This window comes from Squalius cephalus (assembly GCF_949319135.1).
Source record: "Squalius cephalus genome assembly, chromosome: 9".
Lineage (NCBI taxonomy): Eukaryota > Metazoa > Chordata > Actinopteri > Cypriniformes > Leuciscidae > Squalius > Squalius cephalus.
In genome coordinates this window covers 12,910,747-12,937,668 of record NC_137130.1, presented here as the reverse complement: position 1 = coordinate 12,937,668, position 26,922 = coordinate 12,910,747, and the positions used below count along the sequence as shown (strand labels likewise).

Here is a 26,922-nt window from a genome sequence, read left to right as displayed (position 1 = left end):
GTTTGCCTCCTAAATATTTATTAGTTAAACATTGCATTTCATCATCAGTATGTATATCTGAACAGAAAACTGATTGTTATAGTAACACAACAAAGCAATAGGCAAAAAAAACAGTTAAAATGGATTCCAGTTAAAAGAAGGTTAATCATACAGGTTTGGAATAACATGCCTCCAGAATTCAAAAGTTTGGGGTCCGTAAACTTTTTTTTTTTTTTTTAAAGAAATGATTACTTTTATTCAGCAAGGAGGCATAAAATTAATAAGAAATGTCATAAAAGACATTTAAAAAGTTACAAAATATTTCTTTTTCAAGTACATTCTGCACTTTTGAACTTCCTACTCAAAGAATCCTGCATTTTTTTTCTCATGGTTTCCACAAAAAAAAAGAAAGAAAAAGAAATGTTTTGTTTTTCACCAAATCAGTATATTAAAATAATTTCTGGAGGATCATGTGACACTGAAGACTGGAGTAATGGCTGCTGATAATTTTACTTTGCCATCACATGAATACATCTTAAAACATTAAATTGTAATATTGCACATATTTATGGTATTTTTAATCAAACACAGCCATAGTGAGCATTAGGCACTTATTTTAAAAACATTAAAACATTTTACCGACTCTAAACTTTTGAACAGTATTGTATCCCTTGACACCTTTTTCTTAAACATTCATATAGTTATTTATTGACATACAATTGTTTTGTTTTTTCCACACAGTAAATAATAGATCTCGCACGCAGTCAGAACTTTATGTCCATGTTCACCATTTATTGTGAAGGACGGTCATTGGCAGAAGTAATGCGATTTCTACACATCTTCCTGAGTTTAGTGATTGTTTCCGTGGAAAGACCTCCAGGCTCCATAAAGATTTTCTGAAGTTAGAGGACAAATAAACATCATTCAGAGCAATAGTATTAGCTTAGTTTGTGAATAAATAGCATCCACAGAATGTACCTGCATGAACGAATGGCAGTCTTCTACGTACTCCCCATGAGTGATCTGTTTGAAGCATTCGCAGATTTCTGGGAGACTCTGTGCCTGTGAGATGAGGTTCTGATGGTGACCAATCAGCGTCAAAGCCACACGGAACAGGATCTTGGATCCCTCGTAGAAAAGGCAGTCCCATATTCTCAGCACTGTCTGAGAGAAGCACACAAGTTACCGATCATTACATTCAATATTGGCATCAAAAACTCTACTTATGTTCCATAAAACTGGCTAATCATTTCATAAGGACTGAAAATTGTTGAATGACTGCACAGCTTAACTTTTGACTTTCATCCTCACCTCTACAGGAAGGATGTCAATGTATAGGCAGATGAACCAGCGCGAGACCACCAGGGTCCACATTACATTGTGCCGATTCATGGCCTGCCAGACAGCAGGAACCTTCATCCTGACAAGCTCCCCAAGCACCTCTTGATCCATTTTAAGGCCCAGCATAGTTGAGGTGTAATAGTCTAAATAAAAAATAATAATAAAAAAAACTATTTAAATAAAAAAATGTATATATATATATATATATATATATGTATGAAGACTTCAGATACAAAAGCCTCTAAGTGCCATTTGAGATTTTCTTCTAGAATGATCATTTTTATCAAGCTCGTATATTTAAGTTCAATAATTTCACTTAAATGGCAATGCAAATTACCTATTAATTGTCATTTAAGTGAAATAACTTGATCATTCTAGAAGAAAATTTCAGATGGCACTTAGAGGCTTTTGCATCTGAACTCTTCATATATATATATCAATTTGCATAATAAATATGCACGCACTATATATATATTAGTGATTGTTTTTTAACCGTATGGACTGGTTTTGTAATGTAATATATAGCCTATATGGAACATGATACAGAATGGAATTACGATGAATTCATAATTTCTGAGTATTTACGAGTTAAACAGGACATTCAGATGTCACATATGTGACCCTGGACCACAAAACCACATTGAGATGTATACATCATCTGAAAGCTGAATAAATAAGCGTTCCATTGATGTATGGTTTGTTATTATATGACAATATTTGGAAGCACAACTATTTGAAAATCTGGAATCTGAGGGTGCAAAAAAAAATCAGAACATTGAGAAAATCGCCTTTAAAGTTGTCCATAGCCTATGTTCGCGATTGTGTTGCACTCACTCACAAAAATAAATGTTTTATATATTTACCGTAGGAAATTTACTAAATATCTTCATGGCACATGATCTTTACTTAATATCCTAATGATTTTTGGCATAAAAGAAAAATCGATAATTTTGACCCAAACCATGTATTGTTGGCTACTGCCACAAATATACCCATGCGACTTGTGACTGGTTTTCTGATCCAGTGTCACATATGTATGTGACGGGATGATTTGAGCACAAAATTATTAACTTTGCAGAGCATTCATTACATTAACGTTAATTTTAACCAATATTAATCAACTATGTTAAAAGGGATAATTTACCCAAACTGAAAATTCTGTCATCATTTACCTTCGTGCCATTCCAAACCTGTATGACTTTCTTTCTTCTACAGAACAGTTTTGGTGACCATTGAATTCAATCGTATGGACAAAAAACACTGAGCAATTTCTTTCATTTCAGGAGAAAGAAATTCGTACAGGTTTGGAATGACATGAGGGTGAGTAAATGATGACAGAATTTTCATTATTGGGTGAACTATCCCTTTAAGGAAAGGTAAGACTGTTGGGTTAAATGACCTATAACAATAGCCTAAAACAAATTGCTTTTTGGCTATTGGTTATTTTGTCCTCACTCACAAGGTCTAGGTGATGTCACTCCAAAAACAAAGTCGTTTCAAAGGAGGAACAAGTTATTACATTTTGATTAATGTAATGATTAACCTATGCATGATGTTTTGAAGAAGTCCTGGTTATAACAGTGGGTAAAAGTGACAGACCTGGTAAGATCTTGCCAAGTAAAGCATCCATTAACCAGAACGACTTCTCCTCATCTTTGGTGATGATGAGGAGGTATCCAGCGATAAAGTTCATTCCCTAAAAAGGCAACAAGGGAAAAATTTCAGTAGCCTATTTGAATGCAGACGGGTACAACAGGTTCTGTCATAATATTGACAGGGTAAATAACGCAAAATTACAACAGTGTCTTACTTCCTCACTTGCTATAATTGACTATTCACTAGTATCCTTACACAACAATAGTTTTAGATACTCATAGGAAGTTCAATACATCCTGGATTCAAGTGACACTTAAGTGATAATATGTGTAAAAGGGCATGTGTATATGACAGTAGTACCTGACAGTAACCAACATCCTTATTGTGGTGTCCATAACCCAGAAGTACATTAAACAGAGCTTTTTGTAAACATGATTGGGAGGAGTCACGGAACTGAATGTTGTCAGGGAAGGTTCTGTGCATATCTGGAAAAAAAAAGTAATCTCAGAAGTATTTTATTTCCAATATGACCTGTTCAATCTCTATTCAGGATTGAATTAGTATAAAACTTTCAAATGAAATATGGTTTCATCATGAGAAGTAACTTGCCGGCAAGTATGGTCTCCTCTATTTTAGGGTCATGCTCAGCCTTTAAAAGAGAATGATAGTACCCAGGATTCCTCTCCAACTGGTCCTGGGCTCCACTAGCTGCCATCCAGATCTGAGTGCGATGTTCACACGGAACCCCCTTCCTCACATATCGCTTCACTGCAAACCCACACGACAGCTTCACAAACGTGAACCTTTCGGTCTTATAAAATATAGTAATAATAAAATGACTACAAATAAAATAGAAATGCCCACCTTTCAGATTCTTCTCCACTTTCACGGTGCCCTGCAAAAGTTTAGACCACTTCTTTGACCTCCTAGTGAGAACAGCTAAATACTCGGCCATTAGCTCCTCATTGGATTCAGAGCTGAAATCCTCTGATCTCTCAAATCCATATTGGTCTACCCTACAGACACATTTACAGACTTGGTTCACATGTGGGAATTCTTTGAAAAAAGAATAACAGAAACTTTAATAATAATAAAAATAATAATAATAAAACATAAAACCGTAAAATTACGAAATTATGAGTTCAGTATTATTTTCTTTACATAAAAAAAAAAAAAAAAAGTGTTTATAGGCTAAATGACATTGACGCAAACATCACCTGACGCACAGGTGTTTTGGACCACATCTCGTGGCGACCTTCACACTATCAATAATAAAGCGAACGCTATACGGCATCTTATGAATATAAGTTACGTTCATACCTCTTGCAGTCGTTGTTGTCTGAACTGGCAGAACATTCCCTGCTTTGATCATTAAAGTGATTCTCCATGTAGAGTTTAGCGCGTTTCTTACAGCTGGCACTAACTGAGACGAGCTGTTAACGTAAACTCCTCCCCTACAGAAACCTGTCATATGCACAGGTTATATATTTATAGACTATAGGCTATATATTGAGTTTGACCTATTTGGTTTATAGTGTGCATTGCAATTGAATAAGTAAGTATATAATTGGCTAGTCCATTTTAAATAATTTAAATGATTTATATTATATTTTCAATAATTAATGTTGGAAATCATGTTCCAAATAATCTTTGCATTTAATCGACCGACTGCTGATCGACCAGCAAATGATTGGATGGTTTAAAAGCTATAAACATATTAGGCTAAGACCAAACCTGTTAAAAATATTATTATATTAGTTTTTTAAATTAGTTTTTTCCATACCCAATATTTATTTAGTAATGAACTGCACTTTGTGCGTCAGTAACCAATACAATTGCATGCAAATATCCCACACAAAATATTTAAAACATTTGAATAAATGTAGTTTGTGTTTATAACATCATTATTTTGGCAAAGTATTTCATCCATATTTTTTTTTTCTCAAATCACACCTCTATAATATTTAGAAAGGAATTAAGTTTTCAGAAGTCAAAATGAAAAATGAAAAGAACTGAAGTTGTTTGATTTGTTAGTAAAAACAAAAAAAAACATACACTTCATAAAATTAATTCATTTTATTTTGTCATGCGTGCTGTATTAAAATAAAAAATATAAAACGGATATTCTTTTTGTCAGTTTGCTTTGGCAAAATAAAGGTCCCCATGCGCTCCTATTTCAAGCAGCTAATGCTACTTAAAATGTTTTTGGACTCCTTAGATAGACGAAATGTATTTTTAAAAATTAAGTTATTTTTCCATTTGTATTTACTGTGAAAGACATAAAGATAAATAAATACAAATGTAATCCTTTTAAAAGTCACGTTTTTGGCTTTCAGACTTTTATTTTAAATAATTTATCCAGCGCCATTTAGGAAAGAAGAGTTTTGTTTCCTGCTTCAGCTCCAGTGGGTGATGGCGGAGCTCCATCTCTCCACATCTTACAGGCTCATTTCTTCTTTTCTCCATGGGTTGAAATCGTTTCAGCAGGATATAAACATTAGGGCGTACGCGTAAAAATATTCTCTCGGCCTAGTTTGCGGTAAACGCGAGTAAAAGAAAGGGTCGGACCCGTAACCATACATTGCTCCCGCTGTATTTAAAATGGCTCCAGTTCAGATCGGTTCGGACGGGCAGCTGGTCCCCGCCGGGGGTCCGACCTCAGCCCCGCAGCCTCCGCCGGGAGCCCCGGCCACTCAAGGAGTTCGACTGAGCGTCCTGATCGAGTTTCTGCTGCAGCGAACCTACCATGAAATCACTCTGTTGGCTGAGCTGTGAGTTCATGAGAGAGAGGCTGGTTGTTTTGAATGGTCATTAGTCAGGCATGGTTAAATAAAGTTAGATTTAGTTTATCGTTGGCCCATATGTTTACTTTACAACAGTCTTGCATGTAACGTTAACTTGGCAGTAAATAATATGGAAGTGCTGCTGCATTCTATTACTGACACATATGTGACTTCTTATTTGCTTAACCATGGCAAAGTGATATAATATATTTTAACATGAAGCTAGTATATTTGACTTTGGCTTCAGAAGTTACTCTCTGCTTTTTGCAGCCTAGATGAATTTGAAATATGGCAGGTGACCCAGGCACGAACTTTTATCTTGTAATATTCTGTTGGTATATTGCCATCCCAGTATATTACATTGCTTTAATCAGAGCAGATATGTAGATTTGCACACTTTTATTTTTGTTCTGAGGCAAAGGATCTTTGTTACTTCTCCGAAGTTGTCTAGATGTAAGATATAAAATGCTTTGTGCTATCATTTGATGTTTTTAACCATATCTTTATGATTTTCACAGACTTCCACGAAAAACAGACATGGAAAGGTAAGAAACTGCCCTGCAGTTTCCATTTATATTCTCCAATAAACATTATTGTAATATTGGTTACAATAGGGGTTTTCATTCTAGAACCCTCTTGCAACTAGGGGAGGGATAATAAAAAATAAAAAATAAGATTAAGACAAGTAACAATTAGATACAAATAAAGAAATTAGTAAATAAATTAATATAAATTATTAAAGAAAATACATAAATAATACATCTAACAATACTGTACGATGAGTAGAAAAAAACATAATATAACTTTATAGAAACTAAATATTTTTCAAATAATTTTTTAGACATGTTTATAATAATATTTTTTTCACAGCATAAACTGGGTCTTTATACAAGAAACTATATCTATATGATCTATATTCTGTCTATTATGTCTTTGATCGAAAACCCCTGGTGTACATTATGCATGCATACAAACGTTACTGATTTAACCCGTCTCTTACAGGAAAATTGAAATTGTTCAGTTTGCCAGTCGAACACGGCAGCTCTTTGTACGTCTGCTTGCTCTTGTGAAATGGGCAAGTAATGCCGGGAAGGTGGAGAAATGTGCGGTACGTGATTTATTTCCCACCTCCAATCTGAGTTATTTTCATTCTTGTTTATGTAGTATTCATTCTTAGCTCTGTTTACAGATGATCTCCTCATTTCTGGATCAACAAGCATATTTATTTGTTGACACGGCTGACCGACTGGCATCACTGGCCAGGGACGCCTTGGTACATGCGCGTTTGCCTAGTTTTGCCATCCCTTTTGCCATTGATGTACTAACCACCGGGTCTTATCCGCGTCTGCCCACATGCATCCGAGTGAGTAGTCAAACGTTGTGTTTATCAGCATCTAAGTGGATGTAGAGAACCGGAAATAACGGGATTATTTGTTTTCAGGACAAAATTATTCCTCCTGACCCTATAACCAAAACAGAGAAGCAGACCACACTAAATCAGCTGAATCAAATCCTGAGACACCGACTAGTCACCACTGACTTGCCCCCACAGCTGGCCAACTTAACTGTGGGTAAGTTCCAACTTCTACACATCTACAGGGAAAGACTTATTCTGCACTGTAATAAGTAGGTTATATATCTCCAAATAATTTTTATCCATACGCTTTTATCCTTTCGCTGTGTTTTGTTCTCACAACATATGATCTTACTTGTTTTTATGAACTCTTTGCATGTCAAGCCAACGGGCGAGTGAAGTTTCGAGTTGAAGGAGAATTTGAAGCCACACTGACAGTGATGGGGGACGATCCTGATATCCCTTGGAGACTTCTTAAACTGGAGATTCTAGTTGAAGACAAGGAAACTGGAGGTAATAACTAAGTTCTCAATGTGTAGTCTATTAAGATATCATGCAACCCATCTGAATGTACATTTTTCACAACTTTTTTATATAAATATATTTTTACTGTACAATTCAAATGTTTGGGGTTGGTAAAGTTGTTTTTCCTTTATGCTCACCAATAATAATAGAATAATAGAAATGTTATTACAATTTTAAATAGTTTTTTTAGTATATAAAACGTAATTGATTTCTGTGACGACAGCTGAATTTTCAGCATCCATTACTCCAGTCTTCAGTGTCACATGTTCCTTTAGAAATCATTCTAATACGCTGATTTGGTGCTCAAGTAACATTTCTTATCAGCAGTTGTGCTGCTTAATATTTTTGTTGAAACCGTGATTAAAAAAAATAATAATTCTGGATGCTTTGATCCATAGAAAGTTTAAAAGAACAGCATTTATTTGAAACAAATCTTTTATAAGAAACTAAAAGTCTTTACTGTCACTTTTGATCAAATTAATGCATTTTTGCTAAATAAAAATATTATTTCTTTAAAACTTTTGAACCAGAGTGTGTATTTATTTATGTTCATAACTTTATTTATTAATAACATCTCTATATGTTATTTATTTAGATGGACGGGCATTGGTTCACAGCATGCAGGTGAATTATATCCATGAATTGGTACAGTCCCGCCTGTTTGGAGATGACAAGCCTCTTCAGGACATGTACAGCTGCCTCCGTATCCTTTCAGCTCAAGACTTAAGATTGTTGTGTTTTAGTAGAGCATTTGTTTGGTTGGTTAAAGGGTTACTTTACCACCTGCAAAATGGGCTGTCAATAAAACGTGGCTGCTTATGCAGTAAAAAAAAGAAAAGAAATCTGTGCTACCTGACCATAGAAAACAGAGAAAAAATACTTATTTCTCCCAGTCTGCTATGGCTACGCTCAAGTCAAAAAGTGCCGTGCTTTAGTAGGAAATACTCGGCAAACTTTGTAGTCATAATGGCGTCAACTAGTATTGTTCCCAGGTGCAAGAATTCAAAAATTTCACTCACCTAGACTACACTTGAAGCAAACTTGAATACCATTTTTCTGTCCTTTTAAATGTCTGTGTTAAAAGTACGTTCGGCCGTTTAGTGAAGCTGATTCATGTAGTATATACAGCATAGGCGTGGGGTCTTCCTTCCTTTTTTAATTTGTAGCTGCTGTCCGAATGGCAGCTTCGTAAATTTGTTTGCAATTAAATATTCAATATCTCTACTCCATGCTTAGTTGTTACATCAGTGGTAGCAGTTCAGACTAATATCATTCATCTCAAATACTCAATGGTTATTGGCTAATTTTTTTACCAATGGATGCACAAGTCTCTGGTGATGGAACGTTTGTAATGACATCGGCAGATTAGGGACTTTCGGGGAAGAACTCTGTTGTTACACAAATTACAAACAAGAAATACACATTCTGAAACATGAAATTAAATGAATAACTGGGAATTTTTATTAACATTAAATCGTCCTTCTCCCATTTTCACCTCTAAAATTTTGGTTTGGCTTTGCCTCCCCTGATGAGCCACCACTGGAGTTAAAGAGTATTATGGGAACTGTTTTCTTAATAACCCTCTGTCGATCCAACATTTGTGGCCTGGATACAAAAATGCCTAAGAATAATTAGTTTTCATGAAAGCCCTGAAGCTGTCAAAAGTCTACCGGATGACGCGTTTAGCAGAAATGTATAGCTTAGTGGAAATGTATAGCTTTTGTTTTACCTGCCCAGACAAAGTGTTCAATCAAAAAGGTTTCCTTGATGACTTGTATCAGACTCGTTTTGCCTATCACTACAGCTGGAGGTGTTGCATTCGCAGACTCTGATGTTGATCAGAGAGCGATGGGGTGATCTAGTGCAGGTGGAGCGCTATTTCCCTGCCAAGTGCCTCACGTTGTCAGTCTGGAAGTAAGTTTCAAAATTCACTAGAGTTTTTGTCATTTTACTCTTTTGTTTTTGCATCTCTTGATTTTTGCCTTGCAGTCAACAGGTCCTGGGTAGAAAGACTGGCACAGCACCTGTGCACAAGGTCACCATTAAAATTGATGAGACGGATGGTTCCAAGCCATTACAGATTTCCCATGAGCCTCCACTGCCTGCCTGTGATTCCAGATTAATGGAAAGAGCCATGAAGGTGAGTGTCACTGGTTAAACTAATATCCTTTTTATAAATATATTTATATATATATATATATATATATATATATATATATATATATATATATATATATATATATATATATATATATATATATATATATATATATATATATATATAATGATATTGATAGTAGGGCTGGAATGATGCATCGACAAAATTTACATCGATCACGCTCTATTTTAATCCCTAATCCACTGTCATGTTTCACACAAAACAAAACTCTAGAGCTAGCTAATGGCTAGTATGGCAGCGCCGCTTAATACGAGCCTGCAGGGCCCACAACCACATTCAGCGACAGTATCAAAAATGGCAATATCCATACCATCGGGAAGTTTTATCACAATTGACAGCTTATTAAATTAATGAGTCTAATCAAGGCGTGAGTTCCTCCATCAGATATTTGAAAATACAAACAACAAGGACTTTAAATGCTTAGTAACCGAGTGCAGAGTGTATGTTTGAGCCTCGCAGCTCGCACACACTGTAGCTCTGGTGGATCTACGGATGAACTTCTTCATTCAATCATTTCTTCGTCTCCGTGAGTAAACTAAACCCTTCATGTTTATACAGTTCACTGTGGCTCTCACATTATATGACGTGGCAGACAAATAGTTCCAATGTGGTTGTGAGTCCTGAAAATGTGTAGTTGTCACTCGCGTAAAAATAAAATGCTGTATTAACGCAACCGTATTGTTGGCGGATAACCATACCATAACCATACCTAAGCCATGTTAGCCATTAGTATCTGCTCTAGAGTTAAGTTATGTGTGAAACATGAGATTAGGGATGAACATAAACAGTATGTAATCGAATTGACGACTGAAAATTCAGCTTTACAATCACAGGAATAAATGTTTTTTTTTAAATGTTTTAAAATAGTAAACCGTTATTTAAAAGAGTAATATCTCACAATATTACTGTTTTTGCTGAATATTTAAACAAATAAATGCAGCCTTGAGCATTGGAGACTTCTTTCAAAAACATGTTTTGTTTTTTTACCAAACCCAAACTTTGTAAAGTTTGTGTATAATAACAGTAATGAGGATAAAAGCTTATTAGGGCTGTTTGTGGGCTGTTCTTTCAGATCGATCATCTCTCTGTGGAAAAGCTTTTGATCGATAGTGTGCATGCCCGCTCGCATCAGAAACTGCAAGAACTCAAAGCCATCCTGAAAAGTAGCAACCCTAGTGATAACTGTGAGTATTTTACACCACAGAGATCTTCACCCTGCTTGATTTACCGGAGGCTGTGCTTTATTGTGTAGGGAAGCAAATATCTAAATTAATAATATCAATTTTCATACTGTTAATACTGATAATAAAATAATGTTCATTTTTTTTTAATCTGCCATCTTTCAACTAGAAATCAGTCCCTGACATGGAAAGGTTAATAGTTATAAAACAGATGAAGGTTAGATCTATTATAAGTTATGCATGCATAACGCACATGTGCATTGTGTTTTTATTTTTCAGCTTTCATAGAAACTGCACTGCCCACACTAGTAATACCAATACTGGAGCCCTGCGGGCGATCTGAGTGCCTCCACATATTTGTCGATTTGCATTCAGGAATGTTTCAGCCAATGCTCTACGGAGTCGGTTAGTCTCATATCTATTGGATTCGGCCCACATCTGATCATTTGAACTACTTAACCTACCTTGCTGGTTTCTTTCCAGATCAGTCCATGTTGGACGAAATTGAAAAGAGTATCAACGATGACATGAAGCGCATCGTCACCTGGTTACAACAGCTAAAGTAAGCAGTCAAGCTACCTGTTCTAAGTGCGTTTCATATGATGACAGTGGCTGTTGTTAATCTATTATATTTTGAACAGATTCTGGTTGGGCGAGCAGAGATGTCGACAGTCTGTGAAACATCTTCCCACGCTGTGTGCAGACACTCTTCATCTATCTAACTTAACCACGCATCCTGTGGGCAACCTGTCAAAACATCGCCTCTTCATCAAACTCACCCGCCTCCCACAATACTATATTGTAAATACTTATATATTTTATTTACTTATCTCACCGATAAAGATTTTTGTACATTTATGTAAATAAACATTTTAATTAACTCTTGTCTTTACTCAGGTGGTCGAGATGTTTGATGTGTCCAGCAATTCGACAGAGCTTCAGTATAAGTACTACTTCCTGTCCGTGAGTCAGATGGAGAGTGAGGATGGGCTGCCTGCTGCTCAGCTGCTACAACAGTTTAAGCCCAACCTCGAGGAGCTTGTGCAGGACATTTCATCTGGTCGAATGACTCGGCCTGGGTCCAAGAGGAAGGTGGGATACTCAACGAAATATTCTGAACTGAATACTTAACGAAGAACCTAAAATATTTCTTATCTTTTTCTTTAACATCTTAAACCACTTTGTGTTGTATTTAAAGAGGTGAGGCGGGTGCCCCTTTAAAGTCGGCATGAAATGGAAATTCACCCTACCTATATTCTAAAGGCATGTTATTGATCTTATTGTCAACAATTCATACATGCATGTTTAATTTTTGGAAAAAAATGTTTTGACCTTGTAATTTTAAATTAAATGATCATAAATTGATCTTCCGGTTAAAGGCACACTATGCAAGATTTGTACCGTAATATAACAGCTTCAAAATCATTTCGATGGTAAACGAACTCGTAGTAGGGCGAATCATCCCGATAGCAAAGGAGCGGGGGGACGCCACTGGCAAAACCAGCAATGCAAGTTTGAGAGGTAGCGCCCCGACAAATCTCGCGTGAATCACGGCTTGCTTTACGGCACGACGTCACATACATCAACAACATATGAAGCAGCCTCTATGGAAGACACTAGCACGCATTTCAGACGTGAATCATGGCAGAGTCGACGAAGAAAGCGCGGTCGGAAGAGTGCAGAGACGGCTCTGCGTGAGTGGTATTTACGACCCTAACGTTAAATACAAGTACTCTACTCTACTTGTTAAATACAAAGACTCTAGGGGTCGCTGTTTGAGAAAAATGGAAACTGCATAGTGTAACTTGGAGAGACTTGCCGGACTTCTCCAATCATTTAGTCTGCTTAAACCTTAAACCACTTTCTTAAAATAATCTGCAAGCTTGCATTCAGATCTGCCTCCATTCAATAAACAACCGATTGTCCCTGCCTCTAAGATGTATCTCCCAATACAGAAAAAAAAGTTACTGTCTATTGTGTTGTTCAGTTTTATATTGTTTGTAATTAATATTCTTGTTTTTGTCACTACATAGTTGTCTGGAGAGCAAAGTGCCATTGAACCGAAGAAACCCAAGAGGTCAGGAGAAATGTGTGCCTTCAATAAGGAGCTTGCCCACCTGGTGGCTATGTGTGACACTAACATGCCCCTCATCGGATTACGCTGTGAGGTACTGTATATCCTTTAGATGGGGATGGCAGTTTTGTATTATCTGAAGCTATTTCTCATAAACGTCACATTTTGTGTTTACTGAATGGTCTTTTACTCTCGCAGTTGTCGAATATGGAGATTCCTCATCAGGGAGTTCAGGTCGAAGGAGACGGTTGTAGCCACGCTATACGTATTCTGAAGTAAGATTTGTATTTGGCTGTCAGTTCAGCGTCTCTGAAGTTAATAAACCAGACTTGCACATGTGGTAGATGTACATATAGGTCTTTATCCCATGTACACTACCATGTCCCATGTACACTACCATTATTTGTAAAGAAATCAATACTTGTATTCAGCAAGGATGCATTAAATTGATTACAAGTTACAGAAAAGACATTTATAATCTTACAAAATATTTATATTTCAAATAAATGCTGTTCTTTTGAACTTTCTATTAAGCAAGGAATCCTGACTTTTTTTTTTATCACTGTTTCCATAAAAATATTAAAAACAGCACAACTGTTTTCAACATTGATAATAACAATAATACATATTTCTTGAGTGGCAAATCTGCATATTAGAATGATTTCTGAAGTAATGGCTGCTGTAAATTTAGATTTCCATCACAAGTGACTTTACTGATAAAAATGTACTGACCCCAAACTTATGAAGAGTTGTGTACTAATTGCTTTCCTCCTTTCTCAGAATTCCAACTTGTAAGGGAGTGAGTGAGGAAACGAGAAAAACTCTGGAGCGTTCCCTGCTGGACTGCACGTTCAGACTACAGGGTCGCAATAATCGCACCTGGGTGGCAGAATTGATTTTCTCCAGTTGCCCACTAAACGTCACATCCAACAAAGAGCAAGGTAAAGAGAGTTCCTTGTTTGGTAACGGCTTTCAAAACAATACAGTGATGTGTGAGTGATTTTTTTTTTTTTTTTTTTTTCTCTCTCAATATTTTCTATTTCAATTCAGCTTCCATGCGGCATGTCTACCTGACGTATGAGAATCCCCTATCAGAGCCAGTAGGTGGCAGGAAAGTGGTGGAGATGTTCTTGAATGATTGGAACAGCGTTAGTCAGCTTTATGAATGTGTGCTGGAGTTCTCACGCTCTTTACCTGGTATGTAACTAACTGTTCCAATCAGGTGAACCACTAGTAGTTTTTGTCATAACCAGCTATAACATGTATTCCTTTTAGGTCATAGTACATGTATTTGCTTTAATTTGATAATTTACTGTTGTTTTATAATTTAGCTGACAAATTGGTAATTTTGTATTGATTGTGATATTGACCTGCACTACCTTTCAAAAGTTTGGGGGTAGTAAGATTTTTTTCCACAAAGTACTAAGCAGCACAACTGTTTTCAGCATTGGATATTACAAAAAAGGATATTAGAATGATTTCATTTACATAGACACATTTACTGATTGATGAATCTTAACTTAGTGTTTACAGGAACGCTTAATAAATTGATCGGGTTGATGTGCGCATTTATATGTCAGAAGCTTCAAATCGGAATTGATTTTTTGACATGCGTACACTGTACGAATATACATAGTTTTCCCCTGTTTGCGCATACTAGTCTCCTACATTTTTTTGTTTTAAAGAGCAGACTTAATATTTCTCTATTTCGGGCCCTAATAGGAGATGATGAGGACATGAACCGTTGTGCTGTGCTGCTTATATATATCATGCAGTAAAATCGTCCCTTCACCCGCCCTAAAACTTTGCACTTCATTCAACAACAACAACAGCAGCAGCAGCTCGTTCCACTCGTAAAACATCATTACGCCATCTTTGTTATTGCACATGCACAGTACTTTCCAGTTTCGGTTCTCAGTCCGATCAAGTGTTTACATGTCCTCTCAATCGGATTAGAAAAGGTTTAAACCACCCCTTACAATCCGGATTTGGCCGATTTCATTCCGATTGATTTGATTACATGTGACGTGACCTTTATTTTTTTATTTTTTTTTTATTCTGACTGTGCTACTAGTCTGATCACAGTCGTATTATTAGAGTCCATGTAAACGCAGCTGCTGAAGACTGGAGTAATGGCTGTTGAAAATTCAACGTTGCCATCACAGGAGTAAATGACATTTTAAAATATATTAAAATAGAAAACAGTTATTTACTTTTTTTTTTTTTATTCCACAATATTGCTTTATCATTGTTTTTAGCAAATAAAGCCTTTGTAAGCATAATAGACTTATTTCATAAACATTTTAAAAAAAATCTCATCATCTCCAAACTTTTGTAAAGTAGGTATGGGAAAATACATGATGACTTGAATTGCTTAAAATTAAAAATTAATTTTCTACATTTTCCAGAGATGCCCTCATATTTGAGCCTTTTCTCAGAGATACGACTGTATAATTATCGGAAGCTGGTTCTATGTTATGGCAGTACCAAAGGCAGCTCGGTAAAAACCTTTTCAACTTGTTAAAATGCATGTTGAATCTTTATTTTGTGATTTAGTTTAATCACAAAATAAATTGTGATTAAAGGTGACGTGTTTCGTTTAGGTGACGATACAGTGGAATTCAGCAACCCAGCGTTTCCATCTGGCCCTGGGGACTGTTGGGCCCAATTCAGGCTGTAGTAACTGTCACAACATAATTCTTCACCAACTTCAAGAGATGTTCAACAAGACACCCAATGTAGTACAACTTCTACAGGTATCTAGAGCCTTGGGACTATAAAGCTTTATTAACTTTATTCACTTGCTAAAATCTAAGCAGTCACTGGTCGATGACCCGTAATTTATAGTTTTATTAATTAGGCCTATGTTGGTAATATAAATACGCTGTCGGTATGCTTTCAAAACAAAATTAACTGACCAATTTGAAGTGCTATTTATTAGTAGCTGCTGGTAATATTTTCACATACTTGTCTGTTCTTAGATCCTCTCAGACACTCTAGCTCCTCTAAATGCCATCAACAAGCTACCCACAGTGCCTATGTTGGGACTCACCCAAAGGACCAATACAGCGTACCAGTGCTTCTCCATTCTGCCTCAGTCACCAACTCACATCCGACTGGCCTTCCGCAACATGTACTGCATCGACATCTACTGCCGTAGCAGAGGTGTGGTTGCTATCCGTGACGGGGCCTACAGTCTGTTTGACAACACCAAGATAGTTGAAGGTTTCTACCCTGCCCCTGGACTGAAGGTGGGTGGAACAAATCATGTTATTAAATTGATAGTCTACCCAAAAAATTCTGTCATCATATACTCACCCTCATGTCATTCCAAACATGTATGACTTTCTTTTTTCTGCACACAAAAGAATATATTTTGAAGACTGTTGTTTTTGTCCATACAATTGAAGTCAATGGGAACCTAAACTATTTGGTGACCAAAATTCTTGAAAATGTCTTTTATGTTCTGCTGAAAAAGAAACTCGTACATGTTTTGAACTACCTGAGAATGAGTAAATGACACAATTTCATTTATGGGTGCATTATCCCTTTATCCAGTTGAGGACTAGTAGAGGCGTGCATGGGTGTAATTGTCACTCTTCCATTATTTTCCACAGACGTTCTTGAACATGTTTGTGGATAGTAATCAGGACGCACGCAGACGCTCAGTCAATGAGGATGACAATCCCCCGTCCCCGATAAGCATGGATGACACCTTCATGCCCCATACCCAGACACAGCCTCCAGGCAGAGGGGTGTACCCACCCCTCACATCGCCCCCCAACCCGTACCACGTGCCTCCCTCACCTTCCATGATGACAACGCAGTCTCCAGGTATATATGTGTGTCTTTTCTCGTGTCAAATTCTGTCAATTTGCTGTCTGTGCCGTGCTGGTCATGCCACCATGGATTTGGGGAATCAAAAGGAGAGGAAACATTTTCTCATTGGTGTCCCACTCATTGCAAAACCGTCCCACGAGCTCTTCTTGTCTGTGGACATGCATGCTTTTATTGGTCAGTCTGTGCTTTATGACACCATCACCGTGCATCATGGTAGAGAAGCATGCCCACAGCCATAGACGTGTCCACCCATCTCCATTCGGGGCCTGCAGCTCCTGTCACGCTTTAGCTGCAGCGTGTGTGAAAGGGAACTCTTGTCAGATGTTGATAAGGCCACTGATTGGTTAATTTTGTGCAGGGAACATCCACGCAGCCAATTCCCCTAGTGGAGCTCTGCGGGCCCCTTCTCCCTTTGGGCCCATCCCTTCTCCCTCCTCTCTGGGCATTTCTATGGGGCAGACCTCCAACTTTGCCAGCCCACATGGTAAGTGTATGGAAGGTCTGGATCTAGGGCTTTGTTGATTAGCCTTCCTCCTTACCTCTGCGGTCCAGGGCTTTCAATCTTTGATGGGCTGGTGAAAGACTTCTGATTTGTTGCTACCACTCGACCTTCCACATGGAGGATTTAGTTGGCTTAAATGAGCACTTTCTTGATACTTCTTGTATTATTTCCTGCTTCTTTCTGTTTTTTGACTGGTGGGACTGGGAAGACAAACATCTGATTTCCAAATCATATTCTGAATATATATATATATATATATATATATATATATATATATATATATATAAATAAAATTAAAAATAAATCTTGGTACTGCGATTCAGCCTGATTGATTGGGCGACTTCTTTTTTTTTTTTTTTTTTTTGAATTTTTAATAAATGTCTTATAATATTTGTACACTTCCAGTCAAGTTTGGGGTCTGTAAGATTTGTTTAAAGAATTATCTAATGCTCACCAAGGCTGTATTTATTTGGTCAAAAATACAGTAAAAATGGTAATATTGCGAAATATTATTACAATTAAATATATATATATATATATATATATATATATATATATATATATATATATATATATATAAAAATATATCAAATTTTTTCCTGTGATGACAAATTTTTGTGGAAACTACAATAATTTTTTTTCAGGATTCTCAGATAAATAGAAAGTTTAAAAGAACAACATTTATTTGAAATAGAATTATTTTGTAAAATTGTAAAAGTCTTTACTGTCACTTTTGATCAATTTAACGCACTGACCCCAACCTTTTGAATGATAGTGTATTTTTTTGTAAATTAGGGCTGGGTATTGTCTACTACCTCAAATTAGTCGCAATATGCCACTATGCAATACATTTTGATGTGTCAGAATGTCATAACTGGTCTGCTGTTGAAACTGTGAAAGAAAGTGAATCAGCTGCATTAGTTTTTGCCTTGTTCGCATCATTGTATGGTGCTTCATAGAAGCATCTCTGATTTCACAGAGAAATACTGGTTTCAGAGTTCCCCCTATTCAGTAGGGATGTGCATTTTTGGGGGCTGTGTGGAGCACCGTTACTGCTCTGGACTAAAATCACTGTCTACATTGTCGATGGAAATCGCTACCCACCTCAAGATGTTGAATTGTGGTTCAAATCCTTTTCTTTTCTTTTTTTTTTTGCAGGAACTCTTGACCCCAGTTCACCATACACAATTTTGTCCACCAGCCCAAGAGTTGCCCCCTGGCCAGGTTCCCCGCAGGTTTCTGGACCCTCGCCCGGTGCACGAATCACTGGCATGTCACCAGGCAACCCTTCTTTGCACTCACCCATTCCAGACCCATCCCACTCCCCTCGAGCTGGTACCAGTAAGTCCATAGAGATAGATCTGTCACATCAAAACATGTTTAAAGCCAGCATTTTACTTAATATTTACGCATACACTACCATTCAAAAGTTTGGGGACATAAAGTTTTTTTTGAAAGAAATTAAATGGATAGTTCACCCAAAAATGAAAATTCTGTCATCATTTACTCACCTTCAAGTTGTTTCAAACTTGAATAGATGTCTGTCTTCTTCTGGATACAAAAGAAGATATTTTGTAGAATATGGGTAACTAAACAGTTGATTGACTTCCACAGTATTGAAAAAAAAAAATTTCTTTAAATTATCTTTTTGTGTTTAGCAGAAGAAAGAAATTCAAACTATCCCTTTAATACTTTTTTTTTATTCAGCAAGGACATATTAACTTGTGACAGTAAAGACATTTTATAATGTTACAACATGTCTATTTCAAATAAATGCTGTTCTTTTGAACTTTCTATTCATCAAAGAATCCTTTTTTTTATCATGATTCCCACAGAAATATAAAGCAGCACAACTGTTTTCAACATGGATAATAAGAAATTATAATGATAATGCATTTTGTTTTTATCGAAGTTTACTTTTTTTTTTGCTCAATTGTCTTGAAAATTCTGCTACAATGCAAAATATCTTGATGGATTTAAAATTAGACTGTTAATTTCTTATGAAAGAGAGAGAATTCTTATGATTTTTATTTTTTATTCTGGGGTAAAATATTACCCAGACATTTTCCTGACAGTGTATGTGAGAATAACCCAATAATTACTTTTATTCACTAGGTTTGATGTAAATAAAATAATTAAAATTCATTTACATTTGAGTATTTCTTCAAACAATATGCAGTAGCTGATATCACACTGTGTGTGTGCAGGTTCACAGGCAATGCCCCCTCCTCGAAAACTGCCACAACGGTCCTGGGCCGCTTCTATTCCAACCATCCTCACCCACAGCAAACTACATGTGCTGCTTCTGCCTTCACCCATGCCGTGCCCGGTGCCAGGGCTGGCGGGTAGCTACCTGTGCTCACCTCTCGAGCGCTTCCTTGGCTCTGTCATCATGAGGCGACACCTACAGAGAATCATCCAGATAGAACCCAACGTGAGTCAGAAACCGTTAACAAGTATTTCCAAATACTTGTATTACAAGTATTTCGTTAACAAGTATTTGCTATTATCACCACATCATTTGACACATCAGAATGTTGATTCTGCTTGTATAGTCTATTTGAATTACACATGACTACTTTCTCTTTGCAGCTTACTATTGTGAACTCCAATGAACCAGGCGTCATCATGTTTAAGACGGACGTGCTTAAATGTAGAGTGGCACTCAACCCCAAATCCTACCAGACTCTGCAGCTAAAAGTCACACCAGAAAACACTGGACCCTGGTCGCAGGAGGAGCTGCAGGTCCTGGAGAAGTTCTTTGAGACCAGGGTAGGAAATGAACTCCTTGCATCAACTAACTAACTATCATTTGATGTGATGGTCAGTGAATCTCAAATTTCCTCTTTTTCATTACGTTTTGGAAAGTGGGAGCAGACAGAATTGCAATCTGTTTGTTTGAGTGCCCTGATGAGCTTATTTTGACACCATTGGCTCAACCAATGTCACGAGTTTGGAAATACTTGCTTAAAGGTATTAGGGTGCAATCCTAACCGCCCGGCTCAGATTCGGTCTCGAACCCCGATCGCTGGCATGTGAGGCGGGAGCACTAACAAGGACACTAAACAGTAAACACCATGTTCTCTAGCAGTCATCAGCCTGCACAACTCTCACTAGCTGGCCTCCGTTACACACGCAATGTAAGAGTGGATGTCTATTTATCGTAGCAGAAGTGCAACAAAGTAATGCTTCAAGAAAAATAAAGCGAAGATGATGAACGAACAACAAGGAAGCACGAAAAATTTACATACATAAGAGTAAATGCAAACAAGAGTTCGCTGTTAGTTACCAACAGCACAGCAGCTCCAGACAAACAATGACACTCAAACCAGTGTTACTCACGTATGGAGTGGAATCAAAGCAACCTCCGTGTCTGTTTTCAGGCCTTCCCGCTTAGCTCTCTTCAGCGCTGGAAAGCTTTTTCTAATATTAACGCTGGGCCTAAAGCTCTTTCCTGATCATAACCCTTCATTTTCAAGTGATATTCTTAAGAGCTTTTCTCTTTTGTTATGTCTCTCTTTCTACAGTCTTTCTTGAAATCTCCCTCTTGCTCATTCTCTCTTCTCCACCGTCATACGACTCGTCGCCCCCTAATGCTGATCGGCTACAAGTTTGTTGTTGTATCTAGTTGTCGGTCCAGCCAACTATTTTCAACAGCGTTTTTCAAATATTGCTTACCCCACATTTAACTAGTTTGAAAACACTTATTTTTGCTATTCTGTTTGGTGCATTTATTATTATTATTTTTTTAACCTTTTAAAGAAAATCAGTTCACTCAGCCAAGTGAACTGAGCCAAGTGAAATCAAGCCAGGTATTGTCCAGTCATGCAAGTGCAAGTCATTCTCTTTCACTTTCACCTCAGGTTGCAGGACCACCCTTTAAATACAACACACTAAATGCCTTCACGAAGCTGTTGGGAGCTCCTACCAACATACTCAGAGACTGTGTTCGCATCATGAAATTGGAGTTGGTAAGCACAAATTGTTTATTTGAAAAAATTTTCTGTTTTTTTTGTGCAAGCATACACTATTTTTTAACAATTTGAGATCAATACGATTTTTTTATTAAGCAAGGAAACATTAAATTGATCAAAATTGACAGTCATTTATACTATACTATAAATAAATAAATGCTGTTCTTTTGAAATGTTTTAATTCATCAAAGAATCCTGAAAAAAATGTGTAAGGATTTCCACAAAAATATGAAGCAAAACAACTGTTTTTAACATTCATAATAATAAGAAATGTTTCTTGAGCATGTGACACTAGCCACGTTTACATGAACACTTTATGTTCGGATTCATTAATCGGACTGATTTCATTCTGATTGAAACAAAGTGTTTACATGAATGCTAAATAAAGTGATCGGGTTGATGTGCGCGTTTATGGCCTGGTTTCACAAACATTGCATAGATTAAGCCAGGATTAGGCCTTAGTTCATTTAGGAGATTTAAGTAGCTTTTATAAACGTGCCTTAGAAAAAAACACGTTACTGGTGTGAATCTTGAGACAAAACAATGGAACTGAAATATTTTAGGATATGTCAGTGCAAGTTGCTTTCAGTTAAAACGGCTCAAACATGCATTTTAATCTGGGACTAGGTTTAAACCTTGTCTGTGAAACCAGGGGAATAGGTCTCAAGAATATATATCTATTTTTTTTTTTTTTTTTTTATCCGACCCCAAACGTAACCCCTAATCGGTTTATCGTTTTCCTCTAGTTCCCAGACCAAGCGGCCCAGCTGAATTGGAATGTGCAGTTTTGTCTGACCATCCCACCCAGCGCTCCTCCCATTGCCCCACCAGGAACCATTGCTGTGGTGCTGAAGACCAAGATGCTCTTCTTTGTAAGTTATTTGAATCACTCCTTCACACTTTCACTATACAACCAATTCTCCATTGATAAAATCAACTCCTGCTCTACTGCTGATCTTTTGAATTATGATTTATTTCCTGGCCATTGTACACCCAGCAGGTCTGTTTGTTCTGCATTTTGAATTTACTGTTGATTCCTGACATATATTAACTTTAAGAGATGCTCTTCTACAGCTCCAGCTGACCCAAAGGATACCGGTACCCCAGGAGCCCATCAGCATCATAGTGCCCATTGTGTACGACATGGCTACTGGACTGACCCAACAGGCCGATATCCCCCGCCAGCACAGCTCCTCGGGAGCCGCGGCCTTGATGGTCAGCTCCATCCTCAGGAGGTTCAATGAGCACCATCCACCACGATCAGGTTTGCACGTCATTCTAATGTAGATTAGTGTTTTTTGAATGTTTGAATATGCATCTTTTATTTGTTTATTTAATATGAATTTTTAAAACTTCGGTACATTTTATTTTCCTTCATTCACATTTCAATATTAACTCGAACCTTTTTCTTACAGGGGAGTGCACAATATTTGCAGCAGTTCATGAGCTTATGGCTAATCTCACACTGAACCCTGGACGGCCATAACTTGGTGTCTCTCAGGAAACTTCTCCAGACTTGTTAGTTAATAAATTTATCCCTAACTCCGGGGAGATTCAGGTTTTCTGCTGCAGCCAATGGACTCTTCTGAATGGTGTATCATATTGTCAAAAAAGGGAGCAGAAATATGATGGAACATTTTTTTTATTGTATAATGAAGCATGTAAATTAAAAATTGTAACAAAAACAGGACTCCTTTTTTTAAAAAATAGCTTGGCGAAGTTCTGCTAACGCATTTATTTTTTTTCAGATGCACTTCTTATGGAAATGATTGTGATAGAAAAAATGTTTAACTACAGCTGTATTTTTTTTATTTGAGACTTTGCAGAAAAATTCTTGTCTTTTTTTGTAATACAAGATATCAGTACTGTGTGAGTATTGATGTTTTCTTTATCAGCACACTATTTAAAAGTTTATTTTGATTGCATTACTTTTATTTCTTATGTCACTTGAAATAGGAGTGACACATTTAAATAAGCCGTGTTTTATTGTAATTCATTGGAATCATGGAAGAGCTCTAAAACATTTTCTTGTCTGTGTTTATTACTATTTAATAAATATTGGAAATAACTCCACTTTTTCATTAACAATTCCTTATTTTTTGTTGAAGTTAAATTAAATATATTTAGAAAACAAAATGATGTTATCCTTATGTCACTGCTGAAATTTCTGGCATTTGGGTGTGATTGATATACAGCATAATTATGCATTCTCGTTGTGTTTTTTTTTTTTTCAGAATTATAAAATTGTTTATGAATATATATATATATATTAAATATATTATCTTCTGACAAAGATAAATGTAACGCAAAAAGGTAAGTTAAATAATTTACCAGATGGGTTTATCTTCGTCATTTAACTAATGTAGATGACGTTTCATTACATTTATTTAGGAGCCTCGATCTAAAGTGACTACTGAATCAGAAATTAACCATGACGGTTAAAAAAATTAAGCGGTGCAAAACAATGCTCAAAATACCGGTCACCACCCGGAAAATATATAATTTTTTAAACCACAAACGCCAACCAAACCACAAACGACTGTAATTGGTCCATCTTGAACAGCGCAAAGAAAAGTTACCGGTTCCTCGTGACAATTCGATAAACATACTGCTTCACTAGCGGTGTATATGAATTTAAATCTTTCTAAATAATACAACTGAGAAACATTAAAGCATAACTGAAAATACACAACGTCAATTTTTATTATTATTTCGACTGGGCCACTAAGCCCGCCCATTCCGACACTTGTGTCATAAACTGGTTATAGCGACTTTATTCTATTTCTACGGCAGGTTCACAGAACGCCGGCATATTTCTGCAATATTATGAAGCTGCAGACTCGGAGCCTCCAATATTTTGACCACGCCTTTTATTTACATCTCATGCCGCGGGGTGAATGAATGAACACAATGGAGAGGAGGAGGACCGCTGAAATGCGCCTTTGAGAGTGACAAACGCCCTTAATGGATAAATAAACGAATAAATTCAGCATTAATCATATAAATCTGTGTCACTGGTGCGATTATTACGGTGGCAATGGCAGCTGTGAGTCTGACGGATCCGCTTTGCAAACCTTGTTCTTATCGTTCACATTTCAAAGGTAATGCCGGTCTCTTCAATAACAGTTGCTTATTATTATTTTTTTAATGAAATGCTCATCTGATTGAATATGAACACATTCATGCTTTATTTCTCGTTGTTTACAGTTGAGGTGTGTGTGAGGAAGCCCTTGATGCCCATTCACCTGAGCAGTGATCAGGTGGCACTGGAGATGCTGTGTCTCTGCAGCCAGCTGGATCTGTTGATCAGAGCTCAGGTCCATCAGGTGAGACACTTACACTGATGCTGAATATACCTGTGTGTTTCTCTCAACATTCAAACAAGCTAATCTACATTAGCAGTTTCAGGAGAATCTTAAACAGGACTCTAGTCCTGAGGAGTCTGAAAGTTTTAAGAGACATGGTAAGCTTAAGACTATAATGATGACAATAATAACTTTACTGTATTAGTATAATTGCTATCATAAAAACTCTGAATCTGATTGTGTCAATAGGGGCTGAGATAATAAATCAGATGAACCAATGCCTTGAACATTCGTCTGAACCGGTACTTCAGCTTGAGGTATAGGCTAACTAATCACTAATTAACCATACGTCTTAACTCGGTTATAATTTTTGGATAATGTGTTCCCATTTATTTCCATTTCTTTAGGAACATTTGGAAGTTATGAATTTATTTGCTCTATTTCCTCGAGTGGAAGTTTATATGATACACGGAAGGCCTATTGACATGCTGGAAAAATCTCTTGCAGATGGTGAGACCACAGAAGTAGAATATTTGGCTAGAATGGTAATTATTTTGGAATGGGGTACTGTAACATTCACCACCCAATGGTTGAGACCATACCTGGGTAATAATAATAATAATAAACTTGATTTGTATTTCACCTTTTATACAAGAAATGCAGCGTATGTTGTTCTACAATAAAAAAGCATGACAATAAGCACCAAGTACTTCACATGAAAAAAGTACAAATACCATAATTACTATAAAATAAGATTAAAAATAATATCCATTTAAAGAAAATATTAAATTAGTTGCCCTATACATAAAATGCATAAAAAAATGAAAACATAATAATACTAATACTAATAAGACAACATAATACATAGAATGCTTCAGAAAAGTAATTTGCTAGTTTTTAGCATTCTTTTACAAACTGGATTCCTTAATACATGTATACTACATTTATATTAAAATGAACAAACATACATATTTAAAAAGTTCTAGAAGAAAATTACATATATAAAATAGTGTTCTTTAATGAAATGAAGCAAAGCCCAGTAATCAGGTTCATTTAAAATGTTTCTACTTTCCAGCTTATTTTCCTTATATTGGGAGGCTGAACCAGCTGCTGGTTCTCAGTCAGCAGGTAAATGAAGATGTGAAGCATCTGGGGAGTCATAAGTACATTGCACATCAGCTATCAGCAATCTATGTGAGTTTGTTTGACTTCATCTTCATCCACTTAATATTATCTATCCATAAAAAGCATAAAAAAAGTTTGATTCTGTACAACATTCAATTTTTTTTGTCTCTGTTACAGCAAGTGCTAAAGTCTTTCAAAGACATCTTGCCATTATCCATCATAAGAAAGGATATTGAGGCCAATTTCAAGCAGTTGAAAATGTCTCTTTCGAAAGAGGACGGGTCCAAGCTGGATCCTCAGTTGCCAGCACATCTCTTGAGCTGGTGAGAGTGGTTTTGATTCCATTTGTTAGAATCAGAAGGAAGTAATCATGCATAAATAATGGATTTACTTTTCACAGGGTGTCAGAGTTAACACAAAACATTATATCAACGGTACTGACACTCTCAGAAGAGCTCTGAAAGAGAATCTGTCTCTAACCTCTCCTGACAGCTGGATCCACAGTGCCTCAAGTGGATGGCGAGAAAATGTCACAGAATAAAAGTGATTCTCTCGAAAAATGATCATTTAGAGTGTCACTTGATTTTGTTCATCTGTATAAGACTGTGATAATGTTATACCTATCTATTTTTAAGACCTTGAAACATTGTTGTCATAAAGAAAAAAGTTTACATTCTGAGTACCACTTATGAGTCATTTCTTTTAGCCTTCTTAGATATTTATTTTGCATTGTTTGCTCATGATTTCTGAGTTTTCATACATATAGAGGATTCTTTCTTTAAAAAAATGCAATTATGTTTTTTTTATTTTTTTATAATGCATCTGTATACTTGACTGTTGCACATCTTCTTCCCATTGATGAGTGCTAGCAGTGATCATCAGCATTACATGTGTGATTTCATATCTCCACCCTTCTAATGTATAGCCTGGTCATTGTCACAAAATAAACTCAAACAAGGTGATCAGGAGAAGCGGATATGTTGGTTAACAGTAAAAATAAGAAAGAATATATATATATACTTTATTAATAACTTTATTAATAAAATAAGAATATATTTGTAATATATATATAATTGAATCCAGAATGCTGCAGAATCAATCAGCTGTAAATCAAACTAGCTGTGAACCTTCTGAATCTCCTCATTTATTATATATTAGACTGTT

General features: G+C 36.5%; 3 protein-coding genes across 5 annotated transcripts; 2 read left to right on the top strand and 1 right to left on the bottom strand.

Moving 5' to 3' along the window:
- Positions 1-3: 3 nt before the first annotated feature.
- grtp1b (growth hormone regulated TBC protein 1b) lies at positions 4-4,379 on the bottom strand. The gene is made up of 8 exons (XM_079881237.1): positions 4,237-4,379; positions 3,781-3,932; positions 3,526-3,684; positions 3,277-3,401; positions 2,920-3,016; positions 1,291-1,463; positions 958-1,143; positions 4-875 (listed from the first exon to the last, which is right to left on the bottom strand). Exons 1-8 carry the CDS (start codon positions 4,302-4,304, stop codon positions 771-773), a joined length of 1,065 nt encoding a protein of 354 aa, XP_079737363.1. The 5' UTR covers positions 4,305-4,379; the 3' UTR covers positions 4-770.
- A 941-nt stretch (positions 4,380-5,320) lies between these two features.
- Positions 5,321-23,455, top strand: med14 (mediator complex subunit 14). Of its 2 annotated transcripts, XM_079882414.1 has the most exons (30): positions 5,321-5,687; positions 6,218-6,244; positions 6,702-6,807; positions 6,889-7,062; positions 7,141-7,270; positions 7,438-7,566; positions 8,174-8,281; positions 9,360-9,492; positions 9,568-9,718; positions 10,830-10,941; positions 11,218-11,343; positions 11,422-11,500; positions 11,580-11,739; positions 11,836-12,030; positions 12,972-13,106; positions 13,211-13,287; positions 13,793-13,953; positions 14,063-14,209; positions 15,421-15,512; positions 15,616-15,768; positions 15,994-16,263; positions 16,630-16,846; positions 17,211-17,336; positions 18,513-18,695; positions 19,562-19,788; positions 19,947-20,126; positions 21,218-21,325; positions 22,075-22,200; positions 22,403-22,592; positions 22,744-23,455. In XM_079882414.1, the coding sequence occupies exons 1-30, from the start codon at positions 5,518-5,520 to the stop codon at positions 22,812-22,814; spliced, it is 4,263 nt and encodes a 1,420-aa protein (XP_079738540.1). In that variant the 5' UTR covers positions 5,321-5,517; the 3' UTR covers positions 22,815-23,455. The 2 variants fall into 2 exon arrangements, with proteins under 2 accessions (XP_079738540.1, XP_079738541.1); XM_079882415.1 differs by lacking the exon at positions 17,211-17,336.
- Positions 23,456-24,110: 655 nt separating this feature from the next.
- Positions 24,111-26,677, top strand: LOC307164682 (uncharacterized protein). 2 transcript variants are annotated; one of them, XM_079881724.1, is made up of 8 exons: positions 24,111-24,429; positions 24,536-24,654; positions 24,731-24,791; positions 24,883-24,950; positions 25,041-25,143; positions 25,709-25,827; positions 25,936-26,081; positions 26,159-26,677. In XM_079881724.1, exons 1-8 carry the CDS (start codon positions 24,366-24,368, stop codon positions 26,217-26,219), a joined length of 741 nt encoding a protein of 246 aa, XP_079737850.1. In that variant the 5' UTR covers positions 24,111-24,365; the 3' UTR covers positions 26,220-26,677. The 2 variants fall into 2 exon arrangements, with proteins under 2 accessions (XP_079737850.1, XP_079737849.1); XM_079881723.1 differs by having other exon boundaries at positions 24,728-24,791.
- Positions 26,678-26,922: the final 245 nt, after the last annotated feature.

Excerpts from the sequence above, each read along its gene's own strand:
- med14 (XM_079882414.1), top strand. The coding sequence starts at position 5,518 with ATGGCTCCAGTTCAGATCGGTTCGGACGGGCAGCTGGTCCCCGCCGGG. Across the intron at positions 7,063-7,140 it reads GTCTGCCCACATGCATCCGA|GACAAAATTATTCCTCCTGA; the intron begins GTGAGTAGTCAA and ends ATTTGTTTTCAG. Across the intron at positions 22,201-22,402 it reads AGACCAAGATGCTCTTCTTT|CTCCAGCTGACCCAAAGGAT; the intron begins GTAAGTTATTTG and ends GCTCTTCTACAG.
- LOC307164682 (XM_079881723.1), top strand. The coding sequence starts at position 24,366 with ATGGCAGCTGTGAGTCTGACGGATCCGCTTTGCAAACCTTGTTCTTAT. Across the intron at positions 24,951-25,040 it reads AACCGGTACTTCAGCTTGAG|GAACATTTGGAAGTTATGAA; the intron begins GTATAGGCTAAC and ends CCATTTCTTTAG. Across the intron at positions 25,144-25,708 it reads GGAAAAATCTCTTGCAGATG|CTTATTTTCCTTATATTGGG; the intron begins GTGAGACCACAG and ends TCTACTTTCCAG.
- grtp1b (XM_079881237.1), bottom strand. The coding sequence starts at position 4,304 with ATGGAGAATCACTTTAATGATCAAAGCAGGGAATGTTCTGCCAGTTCA. Across the intron at positions 1,144-1,290 it reads TTGACATCCTTCCTGTAGAG|ACAGTGCTGAGAATATGGGA; the intron begins GTGAGGATGAAA and ends TGCTTCTCTCAG. Across the intron at positions 876-957 it reads ACTGCCATTCGTTCATGCAG|AAAATCTTTATGGAGCCTGG; the intron begins GTACATTCTGTG and ends CTCTAACTTCAG.